The following is a 17,211-nucleotide window of genomic DNA, read 5'->3' on the forward strand; positions in this document are numbered from 1 at the left end:
AAAAAAAAAAATCTCTCTTTTTTTTTACTGCTCTCTCTCTCTCTCTCTCTCTCTCTCTCTCTCTCTCTCTCTCTCTCTCTCTCTCTCTCTCTCACACACACACACAGTGTGACGTCCCCTCTCCTCCGAACAGAAATATTTAATGAGCACTACAGCAGAATATCTAGAAAAATAATAATGTGAATACATATTCTATGTAGTTCTTAAAGAAAAATCCCAATTGAATATAATTGGTAATAGCAGGTTAGTGCTGTACCAAAACCACAGATCAATAATTAACCACGTAATTTTGATACCTTTAAACAGCAAAGTCCTAAAAAAAATAGGGAGAAGAAAGTTTAGCAAAGCAGCAACAGAGAAACGGAAAAAAAAGTAAATAAATAAAGCACTACTTGGAAAGTGCCAATTAAAAGTAAACAAAGCCACATTATCGAAGAGACAGAGTTCGCTAAGTTCAAAGAAACATGCAATATGTTTGCATGTGACCGGGTTTTCCACGCTTCACAATGGAAGCTATGGAAAATTGCTGGCTGAGCAGGAGCCCATGCCAGAGGGCAAATTATGGGAAAGGATGTGGCAAATTCTGGCTGCTCAGCAGCAGCCGATGACTGCCTCTGGAACATGAGCAGGGAGCTTTCTGCCCATGTGCAGACTCAAAATATCCAGTCATAGTTTTCAGTGGCAGTACAGCTACTGTAAAAGTGAAAAACAGAATATCGGATCCAGTTTAGTATTGCAGTACACCGGTGACGTAATGTCTGAGCGACAAAAACAACGACCCCCCCGCCACCCGGCACCGCCACACTCTTCTTCATCTTTCCTGCTCACTTTTGGCGTACCCCCTTTTTTTCTGGGACACAAAATAAAGCTCTCTGATTGGTTGGTAGCACCTTAGAGATGCTGAGAATATCCACCAACCAGGGCAAGGTGCCCCTTCACATGGTTACCACAGTAACCTCTCACAACCACAGAGAGCGTGCCCACATGTACATGAACATGGACACTTACATCCATGAGTTCAAATGTGTGCGTTGGCACTGGGAGCTTGACTTTGTGTGTGTAAGAGTCGTGAAACAGACAACAAGCTTCGAGTGAATAGCCCTTTGTGAGTTCATGAACCACAGAACATGTGAGGGCCAGACAATGCTGTTACTGTATCTCTGACAAAAAGAAACATTCTTACTCTCATGCTTTAAAAGGCTGACGGGGAAACGCTGCACTGTGAAATTTTCCCCATTGATATTTGTTTACAAAAACACGAGTGCTAAGAGACGCTAAGAGATAAAGACGGAATGGGAAATTCCAAGCATTGATGATTTATTTTTTCTACCCACAAATGTCAGTGAAGCTGCTTAGTTTGCTTATTTCCACCATAGGAAAGATTATCTAGTCATATGCTGCCAATTTGTTTCACATTACAGCCTGTTTGAAATACAATACGTACTTTGATTCATGTGTGCTGCTACTTAGAAAATCTATAAAAGGCATTTCTCTTCAGCTACATGGCTGATTAATTGCAAATGCATTTATAGTTACAATGCTTTAGCTTTTCATATAAGCCTTTAACACGGCTGATAATAATTTGAGCAAATTCAAATTCTCACTGGCAGCATAATGCATGAAGATTCGAAAACAGCATTCAAAATGTACATTTCTTTCCAACTTGTCAGTCGTTGAGCTGACTTTATGAATTGCTCCAAATGAGCAATTAATAAATTGCTCATTTGGAGAGTAGAGGAAGTATCACACCACCGTGATACTTCCTCTACTCTCTACCATTTCATACTGATTCTTATCTAGTAAATATTTCCAAAGACACATCTAAATAATTTTCCTAAACTCTAAAAATAGATGCAAAGTGGCGACTAAGTAAGCTTCGCATTACAACGGACAGGAGTTGTGTTATTGTAACAGGATGTTTGGTTATGTCACTACTGTATCCACTCCAGATCACCTGCACCTGCTTATACAGCAGCACTGAAAAGCCAATTACATCAGTGGCATTAAGCCAGGGTGCACAAGCAAAGGCAAATCCTCTCTCGGTTGCCAGGATGATAACAAGCTACCTTACCAGGATCCCATGTGCGCCGCAAGATCCCTCTGATACGTTTCAGTCCCTACTGAGGGCTAATAGCAGCACTCAGCATGTGCACCAGGAGATGGAGGACTTACCATGTCTGCATTTGATGTGGCTAAGAAAAAACATGTCATCTCTGACCATAAAAAGAAAATGGCATTCTAACAAAAGGTACGGTAATACTTATGGCCATTACCATCTAAACAAGGGCATGCTATGACATATATTCTTACCATAAACACTACAGATTTTGTTGTTTTGATCTGCTTTCACAATCACCGTGTGGTGTTGTCGTCTTTAAGGAATCCAATTTCTTACCGGTGCAGGTGAAGCACTTGACATGAAAGTGAGTGTCTTGGACGCGGACCACTTCCCCTTTGCATACTTCCCGACACCGCTGACACTGGATTGGCTCAGAGCCCCGCTCGCTGCGTGTTGAGGCTTGCCGATGAGCTGCGGAGCATAAAAACATCCTGAATGTGCCATCTGAAGGATCAAATGTAGACTGTTTGATACACTGTACTGAAAGATTTTTATGATCATAACTCAACAAATTACGCATGTCAAAAACGCGTGCGATGCTTCAAGGTGTGCACTTTTGCTGAGTTCACACCAAATGCGTTTTGATCGTCAGGCGCGTCTGTTTTACATTCAAAATGGACTGAACTTATATAGGGGCTTTTTCCAATCATTTTGACCACTCAAAGTGCTTTACACTAGAGCCACATTCTAGTGTGGCTCTAAAGAGCCACTCACAAACGCTCACACATTTATACACCGATACGCAGATTGGTAGGAAGTTTCGGGGTTAAGTGCCTTGCCCAAGGGCACGTCGACATGAGATCCAAATAGACTTTGAATGTAAACCAGAAGCACCTGACGCTCAGAACGCTGACAGTCAGAACTACAAGAGTTTACATGGAAGCACATTAGTGTGTTTGGAATGGCAGGGGAGTCCGGCTCTACATTGTATTCTAACGTCCCAAAACATTTCAAACTCGGTTATCCTTCCCCCTCCATATGTCAATCAGGTGCTATTTTTTTTTTATGTTGGCCTAACATATGGAGTTCCAATAAAACAAATAAAACTCAGTGGTTTTAATAGGTCAAATTACGAAAAGGTTCAAATAGTTTGACAATGTTAGGATCAGTACTGCCATGGCTGTGTCCAGACTGTGCATGGAGCTTCCACAATAAACTCCGTCTGCAGGCCTGTCAACACCAGTTCCAAAACTGTGAGGTCTGACAACTATACGCTGGGCTACTTCCAGGCTCTCTCTCTCCCTGCCTCTATTTTTCACACACTCATGCTTCACCACCACTTGACTGACTGCATCGATCTCCTCACCTCGTTCTGCTTCGGCTTACATGTGTGACTCCTTCGAGCCCCGACAGCTACCTCACATAGAGCCACACACACACACAAAAAAAACAGATTTCGACTAAGCAAAAGGCCGTCATAATACAAATATCAAACCACTTTTATATTAGTCTCAACAAATGTTCACAATGATGTTCGGCATTTCTTGGTTATTAGATTAGGACGGCCCGGGGATCTGAGCTATTAACATATTTCACGGCATCCAAAAAGATTACAATATTGACAATGTGTCAAAACGCCTGCCTCTTCTTTATCGTTCTTCTATACTGAGATTAATGAAACGGAGGGATGCCGGAGTAACAGGCTGGGATGGTCATCTAGGCGAAGGACTTTTTCCGCTAGAGGGGGACGAGGATGTGGGCTGACACAACAGAGTAGTGGATTGCTTGTCGAGACTTAATCCCGAAGGGCTTGCACCACTTAAAAGGTCAAAGCTGATGCACTACTTGCATTTGTTGAGTTGTATAGAAGTATCTGTGCTTAAATTTGTTTTCTACCCACGCTGCCAAATTCTATGGTTTTGATAAAGGCTGTTTCTCTCAGTGTTGTTCGACACAGTTTATAGCAACAACAATTGCAAAACATACCACATCTCCCGCAGTTGAGTCTTTGTAAGTATATATATATATATATATATATATATATATATATATATATATATAAATATATATAAATAACCTCTGCAAAGTTTGTTTGATTTTTTTTTTCCTCTGGCACCAGAAAGCAATAATAAAAAAAAAATCTTCTCAAAGTGACTTTGGAGCTTTGTAAATGATTTAAATTTCCTGTAATTTTGATGATGGTTTACAGATAATAAAAACACATAATTCAATGTCTCAAAAAAATGTTGAATATTACATGAGGTCAAGTAAAAGCATATTTTAAATAAAAATGTCAGAATGCAAAATGTATGTTGATTTGTACTTTTTTTTTGGGTCTCGTTTTGCATGAATTACTGTGTCGGTCCACCAATGCCGAGGTGTAATTGAAGTTCGTGTTGCTTTTGATTGTGGCCTTCAGGTGACTTGCATTGTTGGAAGCCTAACAATGTCTCTCGACTTCCTTTTGGACATATCCTGGTCAGCTTGACTATTTAGAAGACTAAAGGTGCAGCTTCAAATTTCTCACATAAAAAGGCAGGCTATCACATTCGGTGTCTTTATATTGCATTTTATAATCTCAACTCCGTACTTGGCATGAAAGTTGTTGGATCTAATGTTTTTTTGTTGTTTTTTTCTGTGTGGAAGGACGTAAGCACCGTGGGGGTTTTGGTGTGTAGGCTTTCAGCAGGTGACGATTAGAAAGAGAACTGACTTTGCCTTGAAATAGATTAAAATACACATAAAAACAGATGTTTTTGTACAAGCACTTATGTTGTTTTATAGAACCAGTAAGTCTGAAAAAACAGATGCAATAAATATTTTCACAGACTATGCATAAAGGCACAAATCGACATTATAGCCTTGGTTGTTTATTTTCCCAACCAAGGACAAGAGTGTGACTGCGAGAAATAAGTAACAACAATTGCAACCCATACCACATCTCCCACAGCTGACTCTCTGTAAGATCCATTGTTTCCCTCACAATGCTGCCGGGACCTCTGGGAAAAACAAACTGGCCTGATAAGTGCCAAGCCGCCCGTTCGAGTGAAAGTTTCAAGGAAGTGTTTTCTTTTGTTTTGTGAAACCAAATGCACAACCGTGATTCCATCAGGTGTGAATGTGGGATAATGTGGGCTAATGGAAGTGCAAGCCGGCCTGACATCATCCCCTGGAAAAACACGATGGCAATTATTTACCCTGCTGACCTTCTGAAACGTGACCAAAACAAACCCGTAGCACGCAGGAACATCCTCATTCTTCCCATGCCAGTCAAGTTCAGATAGAAGATGAAATAAGAGTACTCCATTTGGCGTGATTTTAGAACAACATAACAAAAATGAATGACATGAGCTGTTATTTTATTGAAAAATAAATTGACAATGACTTTGAGAAAAATATCTAGACAGTGACATTTGTGTGGATGAAAATGCCTTACTGATGTCAGAGTTCAGAAGAGAAAGTGTGGACCGGTTTGAGATGATGAAAAGGCAACTATACCCAGTAGAGGAAACTCCTCTCACAACCGAAATATGCAAAATTCAAACTCACAACACACAACACTTTGAAGCAGAATGGCTACGGCAGCAGAACATCAAAATACGCGGCTTCTATCAACTCCCTAAAATTAGACCTTTGAGGCTACGCTTAACTGGACACTTCGCCAAAACTGGTTCGATGATTCTTGATTTCAGCCTCGACATTCAGATGGTAAAGTTACAATTTGGCCAGAACCGCATTAAAATGTGCCTCCATCTGGCTTTGTTCTAATCATTTTGACTAGTCGTGTGAAGGACTTCTGGACAGACTTTCAGCCCCTTAAAACGAATGAGCATTGTTTAAATTTAAAAGCCTACTTAATTAGTTTTGAACATATTAACAAGGTGTACCTAATAAAGCGACTGTTCTTTTTTTTTTTTTTTTAAGTTAAATACGTAGGTGTAGGCCACAATTGTACACTACACAAATACTAAATTTACTTAGAATATTACCTGATCTTGATTGGTTGAACTATGATCTAAGGTAGGGAGTTCACTTTCAAGTTGATTTTTCATTAACAGGAGAGTTCAAAGTGCTTTTCATTGTAACCCAATAACCAATTATGAAACACGCAGCAAACCTTACATTTTGTAAGCAGTCAGCGACTGTATAGATACGTCACTCACGTAACTTGCACCGTTTTACTCCAGTAAAAGTAATGGAGATCTGTGGTTCAGTTTGTGTTTACCACTTGTCCCTCATTTTTATTTCTGATTCATTTAATCTTTCTAACCCATAGATGTCACTGATTGCATCACTGGGTTCTACTAAATGGAGGGTTTCCTTGTTTTCCTTGTATTGTTTGTTTATCTTTAAAGTAAGCCTTCGTTTCGCCCTGTATTACATGTTTTACTTTGCAAACCATTTAGTTACGTAGATGAGTTTGTTAATAATCTTATTCCTGTTTCTCCGTTTAGAGTTTTGCTGCTTGGTTTGACCCGTTGCCTAATGAAGTGAAGACGCATTGCCACTTTGCTTTAAGTCCAGAAAGATTTCAGATGCTTGGGATGGATGTCAAAGCCTAAAAAAAACAACAACTAAATAATAAAAATTTAGCAGTGCACAGTAAGAAATGGGGAAATGGCAGCTCAGTGTCCACTTAAACGGACTTCAAGACAGAGGAACGTTAAACCAGAACATATTTTTTTGCAGTTTTCAATCAGCCATGCGTTCTCCCAACCAGGAAGCTGTCGTGTGATTATAAAGTCCAGTATAAGTTATGATATAAAGAAGCTCAATAAGATGCTTTCTAACTCACCATGTGTCCAAGAGAAGCCAAGAACAAGGGCTCCAAGTTCACAAACGGCTCAGGAGCTGAGGTGTTGCATAACTAACCATGTCCATTAAAGACTTCTATAAAAAAAAAAAAAAATCCCTCCATCCTCTTCTATGGCGACCAGTTGAGTCACACTTCTAATGAAAACAAGCTCGACTGCAGGTGTAATCCATTGACTCCACATCGGCACAGGGTGTCCCAGGAGATTACAGCCTCCAGGATCCAAGGGATAACAGCGCTGTGTACCAGAGAGACCGGCTGCATCCCTGGGGACTGAGAGGTTGCTGCGATTTCTTCCTCTGACCCGACAGCCTGGACCAAGAACAGGCTGGGAGTTCGGTCACAATGTGGACGTCGAGTGAATGGTGGTGATGAGTTAGACGTGAGTTACAACAGAGTGGAAAAATACGTTGTTATACTTTTAAAGGAGAGGTATTATGCATTGTCCACGCTCATAGTGCAATTTTATAGCACGCTCAAGTAAACTATGCCACCTGCAGTTGGTGTAAAAATGCTGCATATATCAAATAAGAAATTTGATTTTGCAATTTGATGCTTTGAAATTGACCTCTGCCTCTTTTTTAAGAAGCTCCTCCTCTTTCTGGCATGAAGCACTGCATCACAATGCTACCTCATAATGCAGTTTCCTGTTTTTAGGAGATCTGGACTGAAGTACTTTTCACGATAAGCTCAGCAGTTTCCGCAGGTGTTTGCTAGGTGCTGCTGCTGCTAGTCTAGGGGAGCTGAGTGGGAAAGGTGCAGAGGAGGGGTGGGTGGCTGACGACTGCAGCTCCAAGGACGAGCTTCGTATCAGCAAGAGTTTCTGCAGCCCTGAATGTCTGCGACAGGAGATACAAGAAACTCTGAAGCATGAGCAGCCCTAATTAACACTGTATTGAAATGATAGCCGGCCAGCTGTGAGTAGCATGACTGCAGGCTGGTCTCTTAAGCAAATAGCCAAACTAATTCTCAATCTAATACCTGCTTTTTTTTTTTTTTTACAAAAGTAGAGCAGCTAAAAGGCTTTAGTATTTTAACTCAAATAATTAAAAGCACTAAAACACATCACAGCTTTTATGTGTTTTAGGTTTGTATGTAAAATACCTTAAAGCTCTCATTTTGTCACATAAATTCACTACATCCATAATATTCTAGTAAAAAAAATAACAACAATCAATGTCTGACAAACAGAATACTTATTTCTCTGTCAATGGAGCAATCATTTCCTCTGAAATCGTTGCCACTCTTCATAAAACATCCGAGCAGTATGCCTATCCCATCCGTCTTCCCTGTCGGTAATTTAATGTAGTCATTGATCAGGGCCCCTCTGTCTCCCTACCCTTCTCTCTCCTTATCTGTCTTCATCTCCATCAGGACCTTGTGCTGAGGCAGCCATCAGAGCGACGCTCGTGTCCAGTGGTAACACAAACATGCCAATACTCCACAGAGCAAAGGAATAAGGGTCGGACTGCTGTGCTGCCCACGGTCTCAATGGTTCCTTGGTCCTGCCAGAAGTCAAGGTCAGAGGAAGCAGGACACAGCCGTGGTCGAACATTGAACTGAATCTAGTGCCCCATCAAATCCGTTCCATAACTTTAAGAACAAACTAATTATGCTGAACCCTTTTGTTTATGTCTGACATTTCCCTCTTCTTGGTGACTTTCACTCGTGAGCAAAAGTCAAACCCCTTATGACAGCAGCTGTTAATAATCCACAAAACCATCCGCCGGATTTCGCATCGGTCGCGCGCAACTGCAAATGAATATTCAGCGTTTGCCTCCCAGCATCTGCGGCTTGCATCTGTGCAGTCGAAGCTCCCGCCTTTGTTCTCTGTGTTATTGAACCAAGGCACCTGGAATCGTGCGGTGATGAATGGTATTTGGCTCCGGTTTGGACTGTGCGCCAGATGAGGAAGCGGCTCAGCAATCATAAATGCTATAGCTCTTGCTTCCGTCTACCCCGGTTTCCAGATTATTCCCCACCGCTCAGAAACAATCCATCATTTAATATTGCAGGTCTTATGTAGGTTTACATTTGTACACCCCGTCTTGTCAGCGTGCTATTTATGTACGTCCTTGAATGATGTGCTTGGCCCACATTGTATGTGCCACACTTACAGTAATGTTTGTACAGTAGCATCTGCCTGAGGTTGGAACGATCTCCTTGTGCATGTGTGAGTTCTCTCTGGGTACTTGGTCCAGAAACATGTGTGTTGGTGTCATTTGTCTCTCTAAATTGCCCATAGTGTGTCCGTGCAGAGTTGCCTGTCCTAAACGCTTTGTTTGATAATTACGACTGTTTCGTAGCGCTGACTCATTGGTTTTTATTGATACGAAACCATGAAAACACAAAAGTGTTTTTGAAATTATAACACCTAAAACATAATCCTGAAGTTATCAAGTTGTGAAGAGCCATAAGTGAAGAGCCACCCTCTCCTGCAACTTTAAGAAGACTCGTTTGTCATTTGGCATGAGAGAAAAGTGAAATTTTGCACTGTGGAAACATTTAGATAAGTTCTGTTTGAGTCAGAGTGCTGCACATGAGAATTTTCCAGATTTGCAACACTGTTGCGCCCTTTAAAAAGTTAGTTTTGAAGATTTTTAATATCGAATGGCGGCAAGGTTTAGTTTGTGGATGACTAGATGCTAAAGTCAGACTGAGCACCACACAAAGAACACCCCGCCTTACAATATCTATTGTTTTTACAGCTGATGAGTAAATAGACATGGTATTTACTAATGAATGAATTTCCTCAAAATCAAACACGACTGATCCTTCAAGTGGTTAGTTGGGAAGTTTTAGTTATTATGCAACAGATCCCTCTAACGCAAAAAAGCAAACGCCTGTGAAGCTTTTTTTTGTTGTTGTTTTTTTTTGCCCTGACTAATGTAAGCTGCAACTGAAGCGACTCACCTCACCAAACCATAAAAGAACATGATCAAATGTTTCCTTTGGCTGTTCTGGTTTTGCAGCTTCTGTTCTGTTGTCAGGCTCCGGCAGCGACTGGATGCGTCTCCACACCCGCCCTAACCTATGCCATAACTTCCCTGTGGCCTGATGTGCACACCACAAGAAATGCGACTAAATTTAGCTCTCATGCAGGCTACAAGAAAAGTGATTGGTCCATTACTACCTTGCTCAAATATCGCACCTGTACAGAAAGTAAATAAGACATGTACTTTGCGGTGACGCGGAGCACGGGACTGTGCAGAAGTCTCAATGTAACACACTAAAAATCTCAATTACTTCTAGACATGTTCTGTCTAACATTGAAAAAATGTTGCTCTGGACATCAAACTGAGGGAGGGAGAGAAGTGTCAGAGCTGCCTGTGATGAATGGAGCTGCAAAAAAAAAAAAGCCCCTGGCTCCCTGAACTCAATGATCTGTATATTGATCTACTTGTGCTTTATCACTCCCCGGTGCAGAAACGGAGTGTGCCAAAAAGAAAGATCTTCATCTGTTGCACAGATACTTTTTTTTCCACACCGGGCCACGTGAAGTTCCTGCTGGGTGACGTAAATACGCCCTGAAGTCAGCAAACTAGGTTGTGGAGAACGTGCGGTTGCTCCCAGTGCGTGATCGCACCCGGTGGAACAGAAAACAGTGCACCCAGCGCACCCCAACAGGCCCTGTCATGTCCAAACCTCAGAAGCAGTGGTGGCAGACAGCAACATATGTTTGACTGACACCAAAGGGAGAACAGTGGGAAAAAAAAAGAAAAAAGTTCTTTCTGCAGGTCAGAAGCTTTAAGCCGGGGGAACAGACACATGTTCCACCAACTCTCTGCCAGCTGTGACAATGCATGCTGGGCAATCTTGTGTGCAAAACACAAGGACTCGTGTGACAGCTCCCCACATGTTGGCTGGAGGTGCTCCTCCTCCTTCTCTATTTGTCACGTGAGGAAGAAGAAAAAAACAAAAAACAACAACACTCAGAGCTCTTAACAAAAGAATTATTCTCATTTTCTCAAGAGAGTGAGAAGAAGCAACACCCTTCCTGGGAATCGAGGCAACGTTCCCTGCAAGTCAGGCAAGGCTCAGCTGAGTTCAGAGCGCCAGATAAATAATGTAGTGCCACAGAATGACAAGCTAGATTATGAATGATGCAGTGAGAGACCAGGGGCTGGACAGGAAGCTCCTGACACCATCAGTTCTCTGAGCACCTGGAGCACATTCACCTCTCCCAAGCCCGCACAATGAAACGCTCGCCCGCCTCACCCGCGCGTCGACTCACGGCGAATTGTGTACAGACCAAAAATGGAAGCGTGCAGAAAACGTGTGCACACGCTCACCACAAGCTATACAGAGAAAGCCCTGATTCAGCGGACAGAGGATCAGGATCAGAGTCAGCTGATCCAAGGTCATCTCGGCATCAGAGCTGCCCCTGGGGCCATTCTAGGGTAAGGATGTCAGTGGCCCCCTGAGGTTGTAAGGGTTATTTGTCACATGCTACAGTACACACAGATATACAGGGAGGTCGGGTCAGCGAACCCCCCCCCCCACCCTCCTCACCCCCTACAAGTTACAAGGTGTGCTGATCCTGCAGGGACAGTGTGAAAGAGCTGAAAGTGGTCTCCCAGAAGGAGGTGAAAGAGAGGTGGCAGACACTGAAAGCGTCCAAGCTGCTGCTGTGCAGTGAAGAAGTGGAGAAATGCTTCTGGGTGAACTCTGACCCCTGGATGTATTTAAAGTCCCGTGTTTAACCTTTTCCGAGTTAGATGCATAATCACACCTTTCTTTTTTCTTCTGTGTAAATGTTTGCAAAATAAACTATTTTATATAGTCGGTAAATAATAGAAATGCTACATTTTGTGATGAAAAAAAAATATGCTAATTATCTATATCATCCACTAAATACAAAATAACATACATGGTTCCTATAGGATTTATTTATTTATTTATTTATTTATTTATTTATTTATTTATTTATTTTTTATCATTGTTTACATTGTCTTTGCACTCCAAGCGGAGAGATGAGGCGCGCGAGAATGGACTTACCACTGGAACTCATGATGCCCAATGCGTCCTTCTCCAAAACAAAGCTGCTTCGGCCAAAAATAATCCCATAAAGCACGAGGAGATATTCACATTGTGCACTTAATAAAACAATATCCTGCAATCGCTGGTTGTGATCCTCCTCACTGTCGGCACCGCTCCTTCCTTCCAGTCAAATGCATGTGAAGGTGTAGACGGTGGCAGAAAGAGGGACGCGCAAATATAAACAAAGAATTCTTAGCGAGGATTATTGCCGTAATCAGCTGTAGGATCCAAATAAAGCTTCCGCTCCTGCTGTGCCAAGGTCTCCTGTGTGTGTGTGTGTGTGTTTTTTTTTTTTTTTTTTTAAATAATAATTATTATTTTCTCTCCAGTCAGACAGATTCTACAGACCAGAAAACGACGCTGCTCACTTGGATTCCACCTTCACATTTTTACTCTCGCCAGATACAGCCCCCTCCCTCCCTACTCCTCCTCCAGCTCCGCCGCGCTCCTCCGGCGTGTCCCCGTGCGTGCGCCTCTCAAGCGCCGTCAATACTGGGTCCGGATCCTTTCAAAATAAAGGCGTAGTCGCTTAAGATTGGGTGTGATTGACAGACAGGCAGACAAAGAGAGAGAGAGAGAGAGAGAGAGAGAGAGAGAGAGGGGGGGGGTTGTAAGAGAGAGTCAACTAAACAGATATCTATCTATCTATCTATCTATCTATCTATCTATCTATCTATCTATCTATCTATATTTGGAGATTTTTGTTTTATTTTATCTTAATCGGTCCTGTACAATTTAAATTGAGAGGTTGTGTTTTCTAGCTTTTAGAGCAATCGTTTATTCATTCATCAGCTTTATTAAAGACACAAATAGGGCCACATGAGGAAAAAAAAAATAAAATAAAATAATGATAAGAATTTAAAAAATAAAAGTGCAATGTGATAAACTTTCCGGGGCCTAATCAGAATTGTCTCGAACACCCCATTTAAGCTTTGTGGAACTTTTATTCTTCGCTCACAATTCAGTGACAAAAAGGAAAATGAAAATAAAGTAAACTGTGACTTTATTGTGAAAAGAACCCCACTCTTCCGGGTTTTACTCCGACTCTGACGTTGGTTTACTATTCTCACTTTCATCCTCGCTCATATAGCGACGTCACTCTTTGCTTTTAAAAAGGAAAACGAAAAATAATGTCCTAAAAGTCACGATAAGAAGTGTTAGATTATCAATCGTCTGACTTGGACTGATGATGGCAGAGCTATTATCAGTGTCAGCTGAAATTTAATCAGTTTAGTCAGTGTAATACAAATCGCTTTTCAAAGATCAAAATTACGACAATGATCTGTGAGGAAAATGACAAATTGATAGAGGAAGAGATATTTATTTTTCATTTCAATTTTTTTTATAGCTTCATGTTTCCATTGTGTTCGGCAGAGTTTCCTGTTAAAACTGTTATGACACCGCCCTCTTCTGGAAAACAGACGTAAGCAAATTGGTTAATTGGATTGTTTACGGATGAAGTCCTGCTAAAGAAAGGTTAGATGGGCTGAAACCGTCCTCTGAAGTTACGGCACACATCACAACAATATACAGTAAGTCTGACTTAAAGCTGGTTTTGTTTATTAGTTTTTATTTTTATATTCAAATTTAAATCTAAAATGGTGCAACTCAGTTTTTGTAAAATACTTCATTTAATGCCAGAAACACTTTTGAAGGATACGAATTAGCAATTTACTGGCATTGGAAAGCTAAAGCAAAACTCTGGAGACAATGTGCTCTTGTAATTTGTCTATTCCTTTTCTAGTCTGTGGCATTTGATGACTAAAAGCAGAAGTGTTATCCACTTGTAGCTTTTCCTTCTGTTTACTTAAATGGGTTCATGGGTATTGATGCGTAAAGATCTGCATCTAACAGTGCAACACCCATCCGCTGTTGGTACCTCAGCCTTCAAACTGGAAGCCGGTTTAATGCAACATCAACTCTGAGAAATTAAACAGCCCTGAGATGGATTGACGAAGGGAAATGCAGATGAATAAACATGAAGTTAACAGCTAATTCTTTTTAAAGAACAGCGCCAGTCAGAAGTATTTATTTTATTTAAAAGTGTTCGGATCTTGTCTCTTTACTAGCCCAAACATGTTGGTAATAATACACTGTTTTAATCAGGATTAAATGTGACAGACAAACACTAAGCAGTGAATAATAGAGGAGAAGAAAGATATCATGTAGCTTCAAAGTTACCATGTGGAAGTCTGTCAATAAATAAACATTTAACAAATCTACCCTTTATAAAAATTGCACTTGGAAAGTCACAAGGAAAAGTTTATCTCAGACCATTTAGGGGACATAGGAAACAATTGGAATAATGTCATATCATGACATGACAACAAAATGTAAATTTGTGGCCTGCGTGCAACTAACACTAAACACCGACCTGAACACATTGTTCCTACTGACGTAGGGAGGTGGTAGCATCATGCTGTGTAATGTGTTGCTTCATCAGCGACAAATAGTCAGAATTTATTGAAGGATGACTGGAATTACAGGGCAATATTTGAAGAGAACCAGTCAGAGGAAGCAAAATCAGAAGTTCACCTTCTGGAAGGATGTCAAGCGTGAACCTCAGTTACAATTTAATGGTTAATAACAAAGTGTTTTCCTTTTTTCTAAGAGTGACCAAGTCAAAGTTTAAAATCAAGTGCAACTTACAGCGTCCGGCGTAACAATTTTGGCAAATTGCTGGTCACAATGCCATCCTACCTGATCTCCCAGCCTGTGCTATGAAACCTTTGCAGATTGTTAAGAATGAGGCAGTGCCTTTGTTCTTCAATATGCTTAACAGAGCAAACGTCACCCCTGTGTCGATTGAACTTCACTGGACATCCTTAGTGGTCTGCGTCCAATCAACTCAATATTAGTCAACAAAGTGCTTAACATCTCGCCCCGACCTGGATGTTCTCACTCCAGTCGTCAGTGGATTGTCAGCTAGCAGTGTCTACGTCATGCTAACTGCAGTCCAGACTCTTTGTATGTGTAGAATGACCTACCAAAACAAGAAACTGGTGAAGACCCAGCTCATCAGAGATCATCTCTGCTCACACTCCTACACTGTGCTTCCCTACCATGAATCTCTTAATGCACTCTGTGCCTGGACTCTGTGACCTCTGAAGACGAGTCGTCTTCCTTCTAAGTTGTAGTAGCTTTGATGTTGACTGCATTATTACACCTTCAGCCGTAATTCACCTTTGTATCCGTCTGCCACATGTAAAAAGATGAACACGTGCTAAATGACGAACGTGTTCCAGCTTTTTTTTTTTTTTTCAGTTTTACTTAATCTAAATTAGGCCAGTGTTGTTTTTTATATAAAAGAGCCAAGTTGCTCTCTCTCCATGTCCTGAGGAAGCCCTCATTCCGAAGCTTTTCGGAAACTGGACAATGGCGGGATATGAGAGGCGCAGCGTTCTCCCTCAGCTGCAGTCTTACCTTCTCAGGATCTGGACTCAGAAGCTCCATAAGTCCTCTTTCTTATCCTCGTAACCCTTTTTTTTTTATTCTAATGCAAAGTTTGTTGGCTACTTTCTCAAGTGTAAAGTTGCACATGCTTGCTCCTGGATACTTGTTTTTAAAGGTAACCTTGATTGTTTGCTGGTTTGGCATTGGTCAGGGATTGTAATGCTTGTCATTGGTAATGAATGACTCAAATGAGGTTTAGCTGAATGTATGCATGAGTGATACTCATTGTTTGGCAGTCCCTGAAATAGTTAGTTTGTAATTGTGCTCCTGTGTCAATCCCTCATTGTGCTTTTGTCCACCAAACTGATGCGGCAGCAAAACAGGAAGCTAGCCTTCCTGTTCACGGGAGGCAGAAGGGCAAGAGGCCATCATGTCAACACAACATTGTCACTGTCTGCAAAGGCGCCAGTCGTCCATAGCTGACAAAAAAAAACAAAAAACAAAAAAAACAACACATTTTGGGATGCTGTCTTACTGCTAGTCCACGAGTTTGCCAAGTGATATAAAACCGGCACAATCAGCAGAAACTGTGCTACTGATCGCATGACAGAGCCACGATCGTGTTTCTGCGGCTCTCCTCCTAATCTATTGCTCCATTGTTTTAACCCAGTCACTCGCCCGCTGTTTTTCTTTTGGAGGTAATGTTCTTTTTGTTTGTGAGTCACACCGAGGCCATGTGTCCACTATCAGTGGGCCTGATCAGCAACATTCTTCATCAAGTCTCACAATCCCTGCGTTTTGTTCATCCACAGAGGAACGTAAATGCAACCATGCACACAAACACACACACACACACACACAAATACAATTCCCAGTGTAATGTTACACTACAATCTCCACCCATTTTTATTGCAATTCTATTGCTATTAAATACTTGCATATCTGTCTTTCTCACCACACATAGTGTGTCTTCCTATCTTCACAAGGACTTTACATTGACCTAAAACTTAACTATTACTAGTACATGCCTAACCCCAAACCTAAAATCAATTCATACCTTAGTACTAAACCTAACCCAAAACAAGTTTTTATTCTCATGGGGTCTGGGCTTTGGGCCCCATAAGGAGCAGTCAGTCCCCACAATGTAGAATTTGTGTGGAAAATGATCTTTATACTGTATCAAAAACAAGGCCACACACACACGCACACACACACGCACACGCACACACCTACGCACATGCACACGCACGCACATGCACACGCACACGCACCCCACTCCCCCTACACACACAGAAAGAGAGAGAGAATAAATGATCCATGTCCTGCAGCCTTGCATAGCCAATTGCATGATCACATGGGGAGTTCATTGCTGATGTATTCAGAGTGACTTTGTTCCAACATGCTGGATTCTGGAGGGACATGCGCTGGAAAAAGGAATATATATTGAAAGTGTCCAGCAGAGAGCAGCAAGGCTGGTGTGTTGGTATGGGTTGTGTTTTGAATGAATTTATACAAACTGTAAAAGTCAAGAATGGTCATTAGACTTTTGGTTAGTATTAAAGTTTTTGTCCTGAAGCAAAAATTCAGCTTTGACTAGTTTAGGAGCTGAAGATAAAAACTATATGGGCAAGCTAAGCTAGGCTTCCCCCTGAGGCAGCTAATGAACTCCATGCCTTTGCTGTTGCTGTCACTGAAGTTTATTCAGGTTCTGTCTGGGAACATTCATTAAAATCTTTGATGAAATGTGCACACATTCTTCAACAGTTTATTTTATGAGTACAGTCAGTTCCAGAGTTTAACAAAGCATCTTAAATGAAAAGGAAAAAGAAAAAAAAAAAAACCCAAAGCAAATCCAGCCTGGGGATAATTACCCTGCCTTCATGGAGAACGATAGTTATAATATGAA

General features: G+C 41.3%; 1 protein-coding gene across 1 annotated transcript in view; it reads right to left on the minus strand.

The window, feature by feature from the left end:
- LOC106955426 (actin-binding LIM protein 3-like) overlaps positions 1–12,370 on the minus strand; it is a 24,303-nt gene extending 11,933 nt beyond the window's left edge. Inside the window, exons 1-2 of the mRNA XM_015045590.1 lie at positions 11,871–12,370; positions 2,396–2,530 (exon numbers count right to left, since the gene is read on the minus strand). Coding sequence (XP_014901076.1) covers positions 2,396–2,530; positions 11,871–11,883 — 148 coding nt within the window. The 5' untranslated portion in view covers positions 11,884–12,370. The remainder of the gene's footprint in view (positions 1–2,395; positions 2,531–11,870) is intronic.
- Between the last annotated feature and the right edge of the window lie 4,841 nt (positions 12,371–17,211).

This window comes from Poecilia latipinna, unplaced genomic scaffold (genome assembly GCF_001443285.1).
Source record: "Poecilia latipinna isolate Pla-1442-1.1 unplaced genomic scaffold, P_latipinna-1.0 Scaffold733, whole genome shotgun sequence".
NCBI classification, from domain to species: Eukaryota; Metazoa; Chordata; class Actinopteri; order Cyprinodontiformes; family Poeciliidae; genus Poecilia; species Poecilia latipinna.